This window comes from Sceloporus occidentalis, unplaced genomic scaffold, assembly GCF_023333645.1.
Source record: "Sceloporus occidentalis isolate IW3139 unplaced genomic scaffold, rSceOcc1.0.p SCAF_12, whole genome shotgun sequence".
NCBI lineage: Eukaryota > Metazoa > Chordata > Lepidosauria > Squamata > Phrynosomatidae > Sceloporus > Sceloporus occidentalis.
Genome location: NW_028316992.1, coordinates 9,506,838 through 9,525,878, shown reverse-complemented (window position 1 = coordinate 9,525,878; position 19,041 = coordinate 9,506,838). Strand labels below are relative to the sequence as shown.

Sequence of the window (19,041 nt, the reverse complement as noted above, 5' to 3'; positions counted from 1 at the left end):
GGGACACAGTGTTGCAAGCTAAAGTGGCTTTTCAAAGGAGCAAGACACTGAGCGGGTTCTGGGGATTATTATTATTATTATTAAGCTTGATTTATATAGCGCTGTAAATTTACACAGCACTGTACATACAATCAATTAAAATAGATGAAATAAACCTGCCTGTGGCATACATTATACAAAAATAATTAAAAATAATACATAGTAGTCCATGTTAATATTCAAATAATAAAATGTAACAAACAAATTAAAATAACATTAGATAACAATTTTACTCTATCTGTCGGTTGTTTGTACTTGGCGGCCTGTTTAAATTCCAGTGTCTTAGAGATTTTTTTGTAATTTGGATTCTATGTATATTTCACAATGAAAGGTGGCACATAAACTGATTTGGCTTGAGCAAAACTCTTAAAGCAATTAAAAGCTCATTCTGACATGACACAAAATGCCAGAATTAGAGAATGATTTTGTTTAAAAAATAAAATAATGTCCCTTAAGAGTGTAAACCTGCAATCCTTACGAGTGTAAACTTTGAAATTTTCGTATACTGTCTGAAATGCAATATTATTAATATTGTTGTGCAATCTTAGGGCTTCCTGGCTATTTCGAAAATGAATTAGAGTCAAACTTGGTTAGATCTATTAAAAGATTTTGTTCTCTCTTATTAGATTGTGAAACTCCAACACACAAAGGCCCTGTTGCATCTAAAAGAATGTATAGATCTTATATCTCAGGCATTTGGCCTTATGTTTGGAATACCAAATAGCTTGGTTGCTGATTGCCTTGGCAAGAGTTCCATTTGTAGAGCTCCTTTAAAATGGTTGGAGAACTTTCTTGATAATTAGAGTCACCATAAATCAGAAATGGCTTTCAGATACACCAACAATGATAGGTTGTGGGAAGGTAGACTGTAGTGAAAAAGGAAACAAGCCAAAATAAGGAAATTTGCCCCTCAGCCAGCCCTGTACAGGCAGAAGGCCTTTTGCCCTTATAAGGGTACCTCTGAATCCAGGATCCCAAACTCTGCTGTTATTCTCAGTTAAAACAAAACCACTAAATCACTATACTCTCCCTACAAAGGTAATAGATAACATAGATTCCAGCTTTTCCACTGAGTGATTTCTGCTGTAGTTGGGACTATCAATAAGATGCGGACGTTAATTTATAAAGTTAACACAATTACAGTCCTCCCTCCATTCTTGCGGTTTTCGAACCCGCGTCCCTCACTTATGTGCGATGGACCAACGGAGGGGGAAAATAATGGGGCACATGCCCAAGGTGCATGTGCACATGCTCATGCACCTGCGTGCCTATATTCAAGCCAATGGGGCTTGAATATATGTGAAACTCCTGTTTTCACGGAGGGCCACCCTGCAAAAACAGAGGAGCGACTGTATTCTTACATACATTAAGAATTATGGACATTTTCATGGGCATTCTTTTATTATTATTCTATTTATCATTCTCTAGGTGTTAAGCAAAGATCTTGAAAAGCATGCAGCAGAACTACAGAAGGAAGAAGGGTTGCCCATTGATGAAGAACCCATAATAAATGTACCTTATATTAATGCAAGGTAGCTATTTTTAAAAATATAAATTTTCTTGCAGGAAGGCTGAATATTTATCATGTTCAAGTCCCATGGAAATCAGCAGCAGAAGTTTGTCATGACTTTCTAAAGTCTCATTGATTCCCCACCACTATGGATGCATTGCTTGAGATATGTATATTTACTCAGAACAGAGTCTCAAGTAGGTGTGCATAGTACAAGTAGGGTTTAGCACAGGACTGGAGTTTCTGTCCTCCAGATGTTGTTGGGCTGCAACTTTGAGAATCTGTCACCATTGGTTGTGCTGGCTAAGGCTGCTGGGAGTTTTCATTCAGCATTTAGAGGGCCTCATCATTCCCATCCTTGCTTTAGAATGGTTGTTTGCTCTGTGGGGAGCCATTGTATTTATAAACGATATCTAATTTTTGTTCTTTATGATGATGATTTTTAGAGTGTACAACTATGACCCACTTATTCAACTTAAGAATATTCGAGCTAATTGCTATGGGAAATATGTCGCTTTGCGTGGGACTGTTGTTCGTGTCAGTAATATTAAGCCTATTTGTACGAAGATGGCATTTATATGCAGCGCCTGTGGAAGTACTCAGAGCTTTCCTCTACCAGATGGGAAATATATTCTCCCTACAAAGGTAACAATTAATTTAAAGACTTTTAAACCTACCTCTTATTATTAGATATACTTTAAACAGTTAAGTAATAGGATTTAAGGGAGACTAGGATATTAGCCAGTGTGGGGTAAGTGGTTTGATAATTGGACAATGACTCTGGAGACCAGGGTTCAGATCCCATCTCAGCCATGCAAACTCCCTGGATGACCTTGGGCAAGTCACACTGTCTCACCCTCAGAAGATGGCAATGACAAACCCGCTCTGAAGAAACTTTCCAAGAAAATCCCATGATGTGTTCACTTTAGGATTGCTATAAGTCATAAATGACTTGAAGGCACACAATAATAACAAGGCAAACTATTAGGTGAAGTAGGTTAAACTTCTGAAACAAATTTATTGTGCCGTGTAGTTCGTGAAACTTTTTCATATTTTGCTAAATTATGCTAAAGAATTATTATTGATAGTAAGATAATATTTTTTGGATGGTGAAGGGAAAACAATTTATGCAATGAAGTCTCTTTTCTTTTCGTCTGTGAGCCGCCTTGGGTCCCTCCAGGGAGAAAGGCAGCATATAAATGACATAAATAAATAAAATAATCAGCCTACATTAGCTGGTTTTGCAATACCGACTTCAGGTGCAACAATACAAACTTTCTTTTCTACTAAATTTTAATATGCTTTTTTTAGTGCCCTCTGCCTGAATGCCACGGACGATCATTCACTCCAGATAGAAGTTCTCCTTATACCATTACAGTGGACTGGCAGTCTATTAAGTAAGCACCCTTGGTCTCTGTTTGTTTAAACTCTGTGATGCACTTGATATGTTAAGATTTAAAAAAAAAATTGGCCTGTTACAGACTGCCAAAATAAAGCTGCTTCGGGTCTCTTTGGAGGTACACTCGTCCCCCGGGTTACGAAATTAATTCGTTCCGCCACCGCTTTCGTAACCCGGAAACTTTCGCTAGCCGAGAAAGCCATAGGCGCTAATGGGGAAAAGCCGCGATTTCGTGCGAAATAGCGCCGAAAAGCACCAAAAAATTTTTCGTAACCCGGAATAACCTTCGTAAGCCAGAACTATTTTTTTCTATTGATTTTTTTCGTAACCCGGAAATTTCGTAACGCGGCGCATTCGTATCCCGGGGGACGAGTGTATGCTATTTAAATGATGCATGGGTCCTAAGAGTCCGGAGGTTGTGCCAAAGCCACACTCCATTCCTAAGCACAGGAGTGCAGCTTTGGTGCAGCTTCCGGATTCTTAGGATGCATGCATCATTTAAACAGCATACCTCCAAAGAAACCCAAAGCAGCTTTATTTTGGCAGTCTGTAACAAGCCATTGACAATCTCTACCAAAAATAACATTCCTGTATTCTTCTGGGGGAAAATAATTTAGTATATCATATTTAAATTGTAATATCTTTTTATAACAAGTTGTGCTTAATAAAAATAAATCCCATTCATAAATTCAATGTATTCTTCCCTCCTCCTTCCGTACAAAAAATTGTTAGTCACCTTAATCCAAAAATTGCAGTCCTTTGTGATAAAAGGTAGATTTAGCATTGTGAGGGGTTTGGCTTGAGCTTCATTCCTTAGTAACGTGCTGCTCTTGAGAAATAAAGATTCTAAGCCAGGTTTTTGATTTGTGATTCAACTGAACCAGCCTTAAGAAATCAGTAGAATGTTTTTCGCTCTTGTCTGAGGGTTAACATATATGTTACTTGAGAGGTAGTAAGGATGGATTTCTATGAATATTTTACAACATGCTCCAAGAATCACAGTTGATGAGCTTTGACTTAAATGACTGGTTCTGTAGTAAACAGAATGCCCATGTCTTACCTTGTTGTTAGCCGCTTTGATTATTTTATTACAGAAAAGCGGGATAAAAATAAAAGTTTTAATTTATTATTTATGTCTTACAAATTTCTAATTTCAGCCCTTGCATTTGCTAAACATAACTATTTTGTTGTTGTTTTTGTTGTTAACTGCTATCAAGTTGACTTTGATTTATGGTGATCTCGTGAATTTATTTACTTACATATTTATTTAATCTGGCTTTTGCTCTACCCTTCAACCAAAACAGGCTTAGTAACAATCCATAGGAAGCTGTGTTACACTGAGTCAGACTATTGGTCCATCTAGCTCAGTCTTACTATCTCTAACTGGAAGCAGTAGCTGTCCAGGATCTGAGGCAAGAACTCTAGCCCTGTCTGATTGCCCCTGGTATTCCCTGCTAGTTTCCTAGAGAAGTACTTACCAGGCCAGCCTTGCTTAATTCCCCAAACCAAAGAAAGGTTGAAGGTGTTCAGGGTGAAATATCCTTGATTTCTTACAATTTAAAAGATATGTGATGCTTGGAGTGGGATTGGGATGGAGGGAAATACAGGCTTTGAGTATAAATTTTGGCTATCTTTACATAGTGTTTTGAATATCAAATAATTATAATATATGCTCTAGGATTCAAGAGCTCATGTCAGATGATCAACGAGAAGCTGGCAGGATTCCTCGCACTATTGAATGTGAATTGACTCAGGATCTAGTGGACAGCTGTGTTCCAGGCGATGTGATTACTGTGGCAGGAATTGTCAAAGTATCAAATACTGAAGAAGGTATGCAATATCTAGCCATAGCTCTTGTCGGCTAATATTTTGCAGCTGTTTTGGAAGGCTACCAAAATCAAACTGTTAAAGACACTGGTGAAAGATACCGGCCTAAAAATCAGTAACTTTTATGGTTTTAGCTGTCCGTGTCATGATAGTCATGCATGCAAACAGCTGTAGCAGTTACTAATTTCTGTGTGTGAGGGTTTTGTTGTTGTTGCTGCATGCAAAGACAGTGATGTGCCTTCACCCGCAGTTGATGTGGTAGATTTGAGACACAGGATTACTTTCTCAAGTGAAAACTAGGTCTAGTCAGTGAAAAATAAGTCCTATTGACTCATGTAGCCCTCTAGATGTTGTTGAATTACAAGTCCAGGCAGTCTAGTCAGCATAAACAGTGGTATGAGTTGCAGCTCAAAAACATCTGGAAATACTCATCCTGGTTTACATGCACAGTATAATTAAGTCATTTTTATAATTTTATAATTATTGCATTTATACCCTGTTTTTCTCCTGCAATGGGATCAAGGTGGTTTACAGTAATTTAAACAATACTACCATAAGTTAAAATGTGTATTTTACCAAAGTTAAAAAAAAACCACGGTATTATTTTGTAAAAAACCATGGTTAAACAGTCAAAAGCCCATTTAAAAGATAATTACTAATAATAGAGAGAAAGCATGTGCACAGCACTTCACACTACATAATTTAGATTTCAAAAGCTTGCCTGAAAAAGGTCTTCACATGCCAGCAGAAAGAGAGCAAACTGTACCTCCTGTGGAGTTACTTATGATTATTTATTATAAAATTGCACAGCTCACTCTTTTTGCAGATTTCTTCTATTGGTTGAATAGGGGAAGCAACAATTAATTCAAATTCATCTCTTCCCCCTGTGTCATAGTCCCCCATATTCTCTGAAAATCTGCTTCAGGATGTTGGAAAATTCCTCAGAATGGAGAGAGACAGCACTGGCTGCTGTACATGAAAAAGGAAATTAGAAAAATAAAAACTAACATCAAAAACAAAAAAAAACCCTCCTTCTCATTTCTCATCCAGTAGTAGAAGCATTCTCAATGGAATTCTGCTCAAGTATGCACCTGTGAGTGGAATAAAAACTTTGGGTCCAATCCAGTGTGTACTAGCTGTCATTTGCCATCCTCTGCATTGATGTAAGTGGTATGAGTCATCTTATCTTTAAAGAGAAGCATATTAATTGTGAGTGTTTAACTTAACTTTAGTCCTTGAAGATGTACAAGCTGGTAACCTCTTTTGTGAAGACATATCTTAAATATCTAGCAATTTCCATTTTGTGTTTAGCTTTTGACAAATATTCAAAATTATATTTGCTCTGAGCCCATAGAAATTATATCCCCATACACAGATATTAACATGGTTGCTGTTTTGGTCATTTAACAGGAGCATCTAGAAATAAAAATGATAAATGTGTCTTCCTGTTGTACATTGAAGCAAACTCTGTCAGTAACACCAAAGGACAGAAAGTCAAGAACTATGAGCATGAAATAAATCATCACTCATGCATGGAATTTTCACTTAAAGAGCTTTATGCCGTCCAGGAGATACAAGCCGAAGAGAACCTATTCAAGCTCATTGTCAAGTATGCTTTTTCTTGCATATTGATGGAAATGATATTTTGCTTGTCATGTGTCACAGCATCCCACATTATTAATGTGAACTATCAATTTGTTTTAAAAGCAAGACCACAGTTTTTGGGAATATGCATTGCAAGTGATAATCATAGACACAAGTGCTTGATTAGGCATAGATATAGTTGACAGCAATTTCTAAATTCTTCCTGTGCCTCAATATGTAAAATCACAGAGTTGGAAGAGACCACAAGGGCGATCCAGTCCAACCCCATCCAGAGAAGGAGACTCCACCACTCTCCAAAGGAGCTTGTTCCACTATCAAACAGCTCTTATTGTTAATAGATTCTTCCTGATTTTTAAGTGGAATCTCTCATTTTGTAGTTTCATTTCTCTGTGTCTTAGTCTCCAGAACAGCAGAAAATAAAGCTTGCCCCATCCTCACGATGACATCTCTTCAAGTATTTAAACATGGCTATCATGTCACCTCTTAATCTTTTCTTCTCCAGGCTAAACATATCCAGCTCCCTAAGTCTATTCTCATAGGGCACAGTTTACAGACCTTTCATTATTTTGACTCTCTTCCTCTGGACATGTTCCAGCTTGTCAATATCCCTCTTGAATTGTAGTTTCTAGAACTGGACACAGTATTCCAGATGACATCTAACCAAAGCAGAATAGAATGGTACTATTGCTTCCCTCGATCTAGATACTGTACTACACTCTTATTGATGCAGCCTAGGATCATACTGACTTTTTAGCTGCTGCATCACACTGTTGACTCATGTTCAGCCTGCTATCTACTAACACTCCAGATCCCTTTCGCATGTACTGTTGTCACCCATCCTACATCTGAGCCTTTAATTTCCCAGCAGAGAGGGTCCTGTCCTCCTGTAATCTGGGTTTAGCTCCTCCTATTTGCTCCTGTAGGCAGGGACAATAAACAAAAGACCAGCCCCTATATAGGGAGGAGCTAGCCCCCCTGAGCCTCAGTCTTGTTCCTGCCTATGCTCCTAGCAGGATGTTCTCTTCGAGCCAGCGAAGTTTTTCCTTTCTACGAAAGCGGTTTGAGAGTTTTCTTGGCCTTCCCTTCTTCTCCTCTCTCCTGCCTTTCCCCCCTTCCTTGGTGGTGGCTATGGCAGAGGACCCTGAGAGCATGGATGAAGGGCCATCCTTAACCCAGGCTTCCCTAGCTCAGGGTCTGCCAGCTCAACAGAGGGAGCTGGCTTCAGAGGGAGACCCATTGGGAGGTGTCTGCTGTTGCTCTGCAGCTTCTTTACTACAGCCTTGGAAGCATGAAGAAGACTTAAAATGGCAAGGGCTCCCAGGATTGGAGAAAGGTCTTGGCTTTGCCAATGACTCTCCCTCTCCTCCAAAGCTTCCCCCTTTCATGGTGGGAGCACAGGAGATCTCTGCAAACAGCACTGCAGCACATGGGAGCCATGGGAAGAGATGGTGAGGGGTTTCCCCTCCATGTCTCTGTTTCTCCACATCACCTCTGCCCAGCCTGTTTAAGGCCAGGGATCAGTGAGGAAACTGGCCAGAAGTCATGGAAACTTCCCTCCTCAGCATCTCTGCCCAGCCAGAGTTCAGAGGACAGGCCAGCCAAAAGCCATGGCAAAGGATTTCTCTGCATCACCTCTGCCCAGCCTGAAATGGCCAAGGTCAGAGAGGCAAGCCAGCCAGAAGACACAGGAGAAGGGTGAGTACCAGGGGCCCTCTCTCTCTAGCCACCAAAGAACCTTTGCCAGATCTAATGCCCTCGCTCAGGGCAGGCATTGCCATGAGGCCTCTGTCATGGCCATTGCAGGCACTATGCCTAGCATAAGGTTTGGGACTCTGCCAGGAGGGCAGATGGGGGCATTAACCCTTGGTCTCCCCCTTCCTTCCCATCTCTGGCCCCAATGGCACCCAGGACCCTAACAGGTGTGGGGGATCCTTTTGCAGACTGGGAAACACATGGTGGTGTTGCCAGGGCTCCTACACATTCCTTTTGAATTCTTATAATGAGATGGTGTGTAAGGAGGCAGAGGATTCCTCCTCTGTGATGCACAGACACATGGCTGTAAAGGAAGCTGGACCTGGCCCAGCAGGAGCTGAAGCTTCCAACTCTAAAATGATCTTTTTTGGCTGCCACAGAGCATCCCACAACAAAGCACAAAGTGGCTTCATGTCCACCCCAGAGAGAGCATGGCCTCTGCCACCCACTTCTATACAGAGGCTGGAGGGCCATCTATCGGGAATGCTTTGATTGAGAGTTCCTGCATGGCAGAATGGGGTTGGACTGGATGGCCCTTGGGGTCTATTCCAACCCTAGGATTCTGTGAGAGAGCACATGGATACAAATCCTCCTGTGTTCCCTTCCCAAAAATAACAAACAAACAAAATGGGGTGAAAACACTTGTGTATATCATGGGTAGAGAGTTCCCTTCACTTGGTCTCTCCTTTCCATCAGAGATTATCCTTGCTCAGGACACAGACTTACCTCAGGTAAATGTAGAGCCATGTCCCACAGCAGTCCCTCTGCCCTTCCCAGCTACCTATGCAAGTGGGAGGGAGTTGAGGACCAAGCTAGCTTCTATCATGCAGCCAGGTTACTATAGAGCCTGCCTGAAATTAAAAGGGCTAAGCTGTAAACCCCAGCCTGAAGTTGGGGCTGTTTTAAACATAAACAAAACAAAATGCCCTGTGAGTATCAGGGCTACACTACAGGCCATAGGCAGCTATCTACCCATGATTAGCAATGCTCTTCAGTCACTGCTAACTTAAGAGCAGTTTCCTCAGTGCTTGGAATAAGCCACTGCCCAGGCAGCCTCCTTTGATGGGGCAAATAAAGGAGGGGAGAGCCCCCACATCTACAGGGCTGTGGGCTCAGATTTACAAGAGATACTGGTTAACCTTTCTGGTGTTCATTTTATTACTGTTAGCCCATGAGGTTTGAGTTGTGCTGTTTCTGCTCACCCCCCTCTCCTTTTTCCAGGCCAGAGAAGATGCCTAGAAACTAATTCTTCAAGGGAGGGGCTAGCCATAAAAGCCACATGATGACTTTTCTTGCCTCCTCAGGGGCCTCCATCACTGTCTCCATTAGGTCCAGAGCCTTTTTTGCCTCAGGTGAAACAGCCAAAGACATAAGATGAGCACATGGTTCTACCTCCTTTGTGCAAACTGTTATCAGCCATAGCACTTCTCATTAAGAGCATAAGCTTTAACAATACAGATTCATTTAAATGCTAATAAACAGGGTGACTCAAGCAAGAAGGTCTCTGGTCACTCAGCAGACCTCTAATGCTTACATGCATTGAGGATCTTTGGTAAAAACATCTCATATGAGGTGATAGATATATTGGATTAAGGTGACCAACCAAACTCCATTTTAGTGGCAAAAGGATTATGTTCCTGTTATAAAACACAGTGAACCTCAGTCAGCTAGCCTCAAAAGATGTGGCTCCCCTTGCCTTCCCTTCTTTCTTGGACAGATGTCTGTTAAAGGGAAGAAACTAAAACAACAACAACAACAACAACAACAACAACACAGTTTCTTCCATGAGATGGTTCTCACTAATACAGGGGGTTAAGAAAAATTCTTATCAAAAACAAAGAGACAGACTCCTCTCCATGGGGGGAGAAACTCCCCTTCCTCCATGAGTGTTTTAAAACAATATAATCAGGTTTCTCTACTAAGGGGTTGCTTCAAATCCCATTCAGACATCCTACAGAGCCCTGAGGGGTCTGCCACAAAAATCACAATTACCTCTTACCTTGTCTAGATTGTTAAATTTTAAGTAAGAATGCCTGCTGATGGGCTTGCCATTCAACTGCTGCCTGGCTTGGAAAGCCTATTGTAACAGGATCTATCATGCATATGATGAATTGGGCTCAAGGCCATGAAGGTTCATGCTGCTAATCTCCTTTCTTTAGTGGTCTCAGGGTGCTGCAAGATTCCTTTGCATATTGTTGGGCATGCTTTGATTGTGATTTCCTGCATGGCAGGGGGTTGGTCTTGATGGCCCTTGTGGTCTCATCCAACTCCATGATTCTATGATTTTATGGTTATAAGGTTAGCTGCTGTGTGGGTGAGTGTCTTATCCCTGATTGGGTTTTCATGGCATGGTCTGGTCCAAACAACACCATTGTTTACTACCTTTTGGGGCTGGAAAAACAGACTTCCTAGTGCCTATGCCTTGTTTTCTGCTAGCAAAATGCTCAGATTTAATATACCATACAGCTCCATATAGAGACTTACACCAGCCACCTATATGCCCACAGCTTTATATATATATATATATATATATATATATATATATATATATATATATTCCAAAAAACAAACAAAACAAAAATACAACACAGCAAACTATGATTTTACTATTTTATATAGGAGATTCCGTTTTACTATGCGATTATATTTTATGTGCCTTGAGCTTCCATGGATTTGGTATCCATGCAGAGTCCTAAATCCAACTCCATATCGAGGACCCACTATACTATTTTAAATTTAGGTTTGTGTTCCTTTGACAGATCCCTTTTGTGGAGAAAATTCTCTCCTCGAAATTAGATACCAGAGGGCTATCCTTGCCAAGCCCCCTGTTCCCATTTCATGACTCCTTAATCAGCAGTTCATTCAGCCGGGAGACCCCTCAGCCTTCATATAGGTTGATGACAATCTGCTACATGGAGTTGGGGTGATTTTTGAAGTCTCTAGACAAATTCATCCTCAGATGAAATCAGACTTAATTCTGACCACAGGCCCTGTTAACACAGAGTGCATCTATGCTTCGGCATGGACTCACCAATGTCTGCGAGATAAAGGTTAATCCAGTGTCTTCTTTGCCTAACCATGGGATTAGTCTTATTTTACACAGGTTCACAGAGGTTCCAGTAAAGAACTGCACATTGTTTTGAAATTTTAATTGGAGGTCAGACATTAACATTCCTCTTTCAGAGTGGTAAGTCTTAATTACTACAAATCAAATCACCTTAATATCACCTTCATTGCTATAACCAGTTGACAAGGTGATCAGTGATAGGCTGGAAGCTGCCATAGGTCCAGATTAGATCAGGTTCTATTCTGATTGATCACATAATCCACTGCTTAGGCAAGTTCTCATCAACTGCTTCAGGTTTTCAGTGGCTGACCTGCTATAGTCCATCCAAGATGACATTAAGAGGGGATTTGACCCAACATGGTTATAAGGCAGGTGTCTGCCATCACGTCGTTTCTGCTCCATACGAGAGCAGCTAGAATGGCAGCCATCCTCACATTAAGAGGCTGTTGAGGGGAGTTTCCAACAGGGTCTGCCCACCAGACATCGTTTTCCATCTTGGGATGTGAACACGGTCTTAAAGGCTCTGACGGTTGGGCCGATCAAGTCCCTTTGGGAGGCCTTCCTCAAACACCTCTCCCTCTAGGTCATCTTCCTCACAGCCATTACCTCTGCCAGATGGGTGTCAGAGCTGGGGCCGTGTCGGTACGTAAAGACTTGTGTATTTTTAGGCCAGACTCAGTGTGCCTTCGTCCAGACCCTACCTTCGTGCCTAGGGTCAACTCAGCCTTTCAGGTGTCACAGGACATTCTCCTGCCTTCATTCTGCCCCGATCCTAAGAAGGACTTGGGAAAGACCTGGCACACATTGGATGTGTGCAGAGCCCTCAAAATCTACATCAAGAGGACTTCAACCTTAAGGTCATCTGAGATGTTCTTTTCCTTTCACCTGGGCTCTTTGGGGTTCAAGGTACCAGTCTCGACTCTGGGTAGGTGGATCAGGTCTTGTATTCAAAAGAGCTACTGAACTCTTGATTTCACTCCACCTGAGGGGTTGATGGTGCACTCAACTAGGAGTGCATCTACCTCTGCAGCCTTGACCACTAGCGCCTCCCTGTCAGATATTTGCAGGGTGGCCAAATGGAAGTTGCTTCGACCTTCATAAGACATTACAAACTGGACGTGTCTCAGTCTGCAGAGGCGTCGTTTGAAAGGAGGTTCCTCCAACAGATTGTGTCGGGGGCCACAGTCTCCTAGCAGCACCTCCCTCCCAGTTCGAGAGGGCTTTTGTAAATCCCAGATTACAGGAGGACAGGACCCTCTCTGCTGGGAAAAGGAACGTTGGGTACTTACCGTGACACGTTCATTTCCTGCAGAGAAGGGTCCTGGCATCCTGCCCACCCGGGTGCTGCCTGCGGCCTCCGACCCTGCCTGCCTGTTGGTGGACCTGCCTTGTTCTTCTTCTTGTTGCTGGATTGGTTTTTCTGAGTTCTTGTTTGTTCTTGGGCTAGTTTTTGTCTAAGGTGTTCTAGTTAACCCTTAGCTGATGTTACTAAAGTTCAGTTCCTTGAGTACCTTACTAGTCGCTTGGCTTGTTATTGACTGAGGCTCAGGGGGGCTAGCTCCTCCCTATATAGGGGCCGGTCTTTTGTTTATTGTCCCTGCCTACAGGAGCAAATAGGAGGAGCTAAACCCAGATTACAGGATGCCAGGACCCTTCTCTGCAGGAAATGAACGTGTCACGGTAAGTACCCAACGTTCCTTTTTTCTGCATAAGTATAGTATCTTACATTTCTCCCTACTGAAATTCATTTTGTTTTGGCTCAGCTTTCTAATCTATTAAGGTCATTTTGAATTTTGAACCTGTCTTCTGGGGTATTAGCTACCCCTCCTAATTTGATGTACAAATGTGATAAGTATGCCCTCTATTCCATGTGAATAAAGGGAGTTTTTTTGTTTTGTTAAATGTACAAGACCCACCTGGGCCTCCTGTGGAATATGTTCCAAGTCGATTTGAACCTACATTTAAAAGCTTTAAACATTTCATTGCATTCTCTGCCTATTAAGAAAAACACCTGCATTCATAGAAGTGTTTTGTTGTGTCCCACAAATGCTATTAATTTCCATTCCAACTAAATCCTTCCCTGGAAGACTCTTTATCATTATTTCCAGATGCCTTTCCAGATGTCTTTCTCTGGATATTTCTTGTCTTCAGACTATTTCTATGAATCTACAGAAGAGTTAGAAGTTTTGAAGAGAAAATAATTCCTAAGGATTATAGAGTTTAAAAGCAAGTAGCAACTGTGTAGGGTTGCAGTTGAAACTGCAGTTTAATTATGTGTTGTGACAAATTGTATGTTCTGAATGCAGCAAGAGTGCCCCCTAGGGAATTTTCAGTTTGAACTTTTCTGAATACCCACAACAGAGATTCTGTTTTCTGTCCTTAAAATACATCCTCAGGTTAATTCCTTTTTCAGAATGACCCATCTTGTCCAAATTGGCTATTTCTTTTGGAAGTCAGTATTTATTAAGGAGCTGGAAACAACCTCTAAATAGTTTTCTGATTGCCTAGCTGAATCACTTACATCAGAAATTGAGCTTCTCTAAAAATTGGATGAACAACAACCTGTTTCTTTAGAGGGTTTGCTGGTCTCAGATCAGTGTCACCTGGTATACTAAGCTAAATAGCTGAAATATTCTTCCATTGCTGTGTTTCATGGAGGCATTCAACTAAGAATCAAAATATGCCCTCATTCTATTTCTTTTAGAAAATGTGTTCTAGACAGTACCTTGCATATGTTCTGGAACTAAGGGGTTTAGTCAGACAGGTAAAGTGCACTGGCTAATTTAGCTGGATTTTATTGGTTTATATTTAACCTTCTTTGTGTGATTTGACCCTTTCTCCTTCCTTCCTTCCTTCCTTCCTTCCTTCCTTCCTTCCTTCCTTCCCCTCTTACCACATATGTTTTTGATATTTGGATACAATGGGAATTTCTTACCAAACTCTTCCCAATAGACTAAGACTGCATGGATATGTTCTATCTAGATGATAGTTCACAAGTTTGTGTACAATTTGGTGTTCTCTGGACATTAGCAAACTAAACCCCTACATCTCTCTCCCCCCTCAACAAGGAAAGGCAAGGTTTAAGTGATGGGATTTTGGGTACAGGGCATAGAAGCTACAAGAAGCATTCAAGGTAAGGAGACATTTTTGTCACCAGGGCATCCTGAGTAGAAATGTTTGCTTTTGGTGACAGGGGGATTACAAAATCGAGTCTGCCTGTGAAGGACCATTTCTGTGCCTGATTTGCCATATATGTAAATAGAAGTCTACAAAACACCAAACCCAGCAAAATCTGGCTGATAAAATGCAATAGTAAAAACACTGTGAACCAACTCTAGTTGTAGAATTATAGCAAAAAGATGCTGACCTTGAGTTCAGGTGGGATGTATCTTAGGCAGACACTTTTTGTGCTATTTGTATGGCAACTGGTTTCCTAGGAAACTTCAGGGAGAGGGTAGGATGTCACTGATGCCTTTTGTGACTTCAAAAATACAGTGTCTGTAGGCAGTGCCATATTGGCAATAGTTACAGAATGTTCACTGAAAAGAGCACAGGAACCTGCTTCTCCTCCTCCTCATTTATTTGTATAGGGTCATAAATTTACATGGCCCTTTACAGAAATAATCAGTTCAAAACATTAAATCCTGCCAGAGGTGTACAATCTAGGGACCCTGGTTTCTTCTGATACATTAAACTAGAACAACATGTTCAGCTTTCCATTCTACATTATCTCGGAGCAGGTAGGTGGATACCAAGGAAAGGATAAAAAGCAGATTGTAGTAAATTTTGGGGTGCTTTGGTGGTAGAATCTAAAATGCTCAATCCAAGATATTGTTAAGGTGACAGCAAGATTTAGCTCTTGGCATTTAGTATTTCCAGAGGAAGGGTAGTGAGGGTGAGTAATTTTTTTTGTAACCAATGTATTTTATAAGTGTCTGTAAATACAGCTTATAGTTAAACAGTAAATACAGGTCCAGCCAAAATTAGTCACTTAAGGTCTTATTGATCTCAATGGAATAATGTATTATTTGAAAATGAAAGAACTCAACGATATAGCTGTGCCAGTCTGTAGAATCAGTATGTAGAGAGATTTTATAGCACCTTTGAGACGAAGTGAAAGAACGAAGTTGCAAGCATGTGCTTTCGGAGACCTCAGAAGCTTTTAGTCTCAAAGGTGCTACAAGATCTCTACATATTGAAAATAAAAGTCTTAGCTTTGTCCAAGTCCATGATGTTAGTGGTGTTTTATAGGTCTGGAATACAGTGGTCCCTTAGTATTCACTAGGGGTTGGTTCCAGGGGCCCCTGTGGATACCAAAATCTGTGGATGCTAAAGTCCCATTATATACAATGGTGTAGTAAAATGATGACCCATATATAAAATGATAAAATCAAGGTTTGTTTTTTGGGGGAGAAGTTGTAAATATTTTCAAGCTGTGGATGGTTTTTAATCTGTAGGTACAGAATATGTGAATATGGAGAACTATTCTGCTGTTTAATGGTTTATAGATACTGTAAAGACACCAGATTCTATTTGATCTTGGAAACTAAGCAGGGTCATACAACAAATACCAGGTCCAGTAGGTTATATTTCAGAGGAAGGAACTGGTGAAACTACCTCTGTGTACTCCTTGCCTAAGAAAATCCTATAAAATTCATGGGTTTGCCTGCCAACGACTCAACAGTGACTTGAAGGCACATACATACGCATACATTTTTTATATTTATTTAAATGTTCATGTTTTAACTTTGTAAAATGTGTACTTGTTTTTAAAATAACTTTTATGTTTATATTTTTATCAAAATTTTCTGTAGTTTTTAGTCTGTATTGTTCTAAAATTTGTATTTAGATGACTTGAGTCCCATTATTGGGAGAATGGTGGGATATAAATTAATAATAATAATAATAATAATAATAATAATAATATTAATAATTTGTATGGCTGGAAGGAACATGTGTATGATGAAATCAAAGAAACCAGAATAGGACTTTCACAGTACCTTGCTCTTGGAATTCTGGGGAACTAGCTGGGGCAGAGTTAACTATGTACTGTATGCTGGCAAATTAGATAAATGTACACAGGCTTCAGTGGGACATAATTTGCATTACCTTAGTACAGATTTCATGCATGTGAATGAGGCTGTTTCACAGACTGTTCATAACCCTAGATATATGGATTAACATTGTACTTCAATATTTTCCCCTCCTAGCTCACTCTGTCCAACAATCTATGGTCACGAGGTAAGCAGATCTCAGAGAGAAACTCATGTATGTATTTTAAATGCTTTTCTAGAATATGCAAATAGGCATTTTCAATGTTTAGTTTTTGAACCGACTATATCTTACCTGTTGACTGGTTAGCAACTAGTAATAAGGAATGTGTAATAGAACTATGTGTCATTTGGGCTTCTGTTACTTCTGTATTTGCCTGACCTAGTCTGATTTCTTGACATTAAAAACAAAATGTTTATTCCTTCATATGGCCTAATCTAGGCCTGTTTTGAAGACCACTATGAAAATGCATAATAACATGCTGGATGCTGATTGATAGCATATTAGTCACCATTAATTATTCTAAAGTGGGGACGGGAAGAGAGTGAAAGAAAAGAGGGGGGAAAGAAAGAAGAAGAAACCTTTTTGGATATTATGCTACTGTTACATTTTTTTGTTATATTTACAGGAGTTTATCTGAGATTGCTGTTCTGTTTTCTCAAAACTGATCTCATGGAAGTGAACCAATTAAACCCTCAAGCTTTTTAGTTCTTTGCTTCTGGTCTTTAGTATTTTGCAATTGTCTTTTCATCCTTGTGTCTGAAAGCTGGGATTCTCACCTTTATCCTAAGGAATATTTGGATGTGTGCTGCCACATTTATTTAATCCTATCCAGACCTTTGTGTGTCATCTTTCATTTAACAGATTGTGAAAGCTGGTTTAGTACTAGCATTATTTGGAGGATGTCAAAAGTATGTGGATGATAAGAATAGGATTCCTGTTCGAGGAGACCCACATCTCCTGGTGGTTGGAGATCCAGGACTGGGCAAGAGTCAGATGTTGCAAGTATGGATTCATTTACTAATGCATATAGCTTAGTTCTTTATTTTTTATTGCTGACATTCAAACTTATTTTAAAAGTGTACACTGTATATGTTATTTAAATGAAGAAAAATATCATATATTCTTCAGTGTTTTGATCTTCTTAGTTTAACTGTAGCAGGTGATCCATAGCATGTGAAATGTGCCTTTTTCATTTGTTTTTTTAGGCAGTATGCAACATTGCACCTCGTGGTGTATATGTTTGTGGCAATGCCACTACTACATCTGGTTTGACTGTAACTCTATCCAGAGACAGTTCATCTGGTGACTTTTCTTTGGAAGCTGGTGCCCTTGTGCTTGGAGATCAAGGTACTATATCAAAGTATTTTTATCTAGAAAAAGAAGAGCTAATGGTTGCCTGTTGGTTGTGGTAAAAACGTGTATTGACTAAAGTCTGCTCCATCAGATGCATGAAGTATACTCCTAAACTGGCAAGCATATACAAACATTTGATTAAGGGGCTGTCTGCACAGGCCAAAAAGACCTGGTTTCCCCTCACCTCACGTCGTCCTGTTTGGACTATGCAGGGCAGTACCCCCAAATTGGGATTGGGCAGCCTGGACACCGATCTGGCAGTCTTGGTCCAATCCTGGTACAAAGGGGCCTTAATGTGGGTCAAAAAGACCCACCATTTGCCACAGAGTTTCTCAGAAACTCCACAGCAACACCCAGCAGATCAGACAGCCCCTTACCTTCCTGCACTGTTGCCCATACTGAGAAGACCCCCATTTCTTTGTCTGGCATAGAAATGGGATGCACCCCATTTCCACGTCAGACACGGTGATGGGGGATCTTCTCAGGAGAGTCAGTGACAGGAAGATAAGGGGTGAGTGAGGTTAGTGGGTTCATGGTGTGGTGGCATGTGTGCATGTAAACTCTCGTCTGCCCCCATGCCAGCCCAGGGACTGACCAACCTCAGGGCCTGGGTTAAGATAGCACTGCTTTGGCCTTTGGTGTTCTGGCCTGTCTGCTCAGCTCCTTGGAGCTAAGGAATTGCCTGGTGTTGTGCATGTGCACCTCTTCAACTGAGCCATTGACTTCAACTAAAGATTTTTCTAGAGAGGTTTCCATCTGAATATTAAAAATTTGTTAGCACTAATTGGTGATTTGAAATAATTGAAACAATTTTTAAAACTATTTTTAAAATATAAAATTAGGTCATTCTCACTCTTGGAGGGACAGTGCTCATTTAAAGGCCTGCTTGTGCATCATATTCTAAAAATCCTTTGCCTGAAACCTTTCAATCAATTGAGTGTATGGGAGGAATACCTCTGCAAATTCTTTTTCCCCTTCTGTAAATTTGTTTTTAGGTATTTGTGGAATAGATGAGTTTGATAAAATGGGGAGCCAGCACCAAGCCTTATTGGAAGCTATGGAACAACAGAGTATCAGTCTTGCTAAAGCTGGTATTGTTTGCAGCTTGCCAGCTAGGACATCAATTATAGCTGCAGCAAATCCAGTTGGAGGACACTATAATAAAGCCAAAACTGTTTCTGAGAATTTAAAGTAAGTATTTAGTAAATGTCTGTCATGCAGTTTGCAACAGAAACAAAATAGGGGTGGAGAATTTTAAATTAAGGATTGATATTTGTGTAATGTTTATTAAAAATCTGAAAAATGTTAAAATTGGCATGTGTGCATATAGATTTCCTTTAAAGAGATTCACCATATAAATTATTCATACTAACCGTGCTTTCAGGTATGTTTTGCTTATATATAGAGAGATGTTGTACCATATGCCTGGATACA

The 19,041-nt window shown here is 40.4% G+C and overlaps 2 protein-coding genes across 4 annotated transcripts in view; one reads left to right on the top strand and one right to left on the bottom strand.

Annotated features, from left to right (window-relative positions):
- Positions 1-19,041, top strand: part of LOC149305250 (DNA helicase MCM8-like) — a 58,685-nt gene that overhangs the window by 8,070 nt on the left and 31,574 nt on the right. For all 3 annotated transcript variants that reach the window (XM_089478050.1, XM_089478047.1, XM_089478048.1), the window contains exons 6-14: positions 1,468-1,571; positions 1,996-2,194; positions 2,861-2,946; positions 4,627-4,778; positions 6,186-6,384; positions 16,410-16,440; positions 17,116-17,256; positions 17,460-17,601; positions 18,603-18,798. In XM_089478050.1, coding sequence (XP_089334176.1) covers positions 1,468-1,571; positions 1,996-2,194; positions 2,861-2,946; positions 4,627-4,778; positions 6,186-6,384; positions 16,410-16,440; positions 17,116-17,256; positions 17,460-17,601; positions 18,603-18,798 — 1,250 coding nt within the window. The remainder of the gene's footprint in view (positions 1-1,467; positions 1,572-1,995; positions 2,195-2,860; positions 2,947-4,626; positions 4,779-6,185; positions 6,385-16,409; positions 16,441-17,115; positions 17,257-17,459; positions 17,602-18,602; positions 18,799-19,041) is intronic.
- TRMT6 (tRNA methyltransferase 6 non-catalytic subunit) overlaps positions 1-19,041 on the bottom strand; it is a 46,899-nt gene that overhangs the window by 23,011 nt on the left and 4,847 nt on the right. The gene's annotated exons all lie outside the window — the stretch shown is intronic.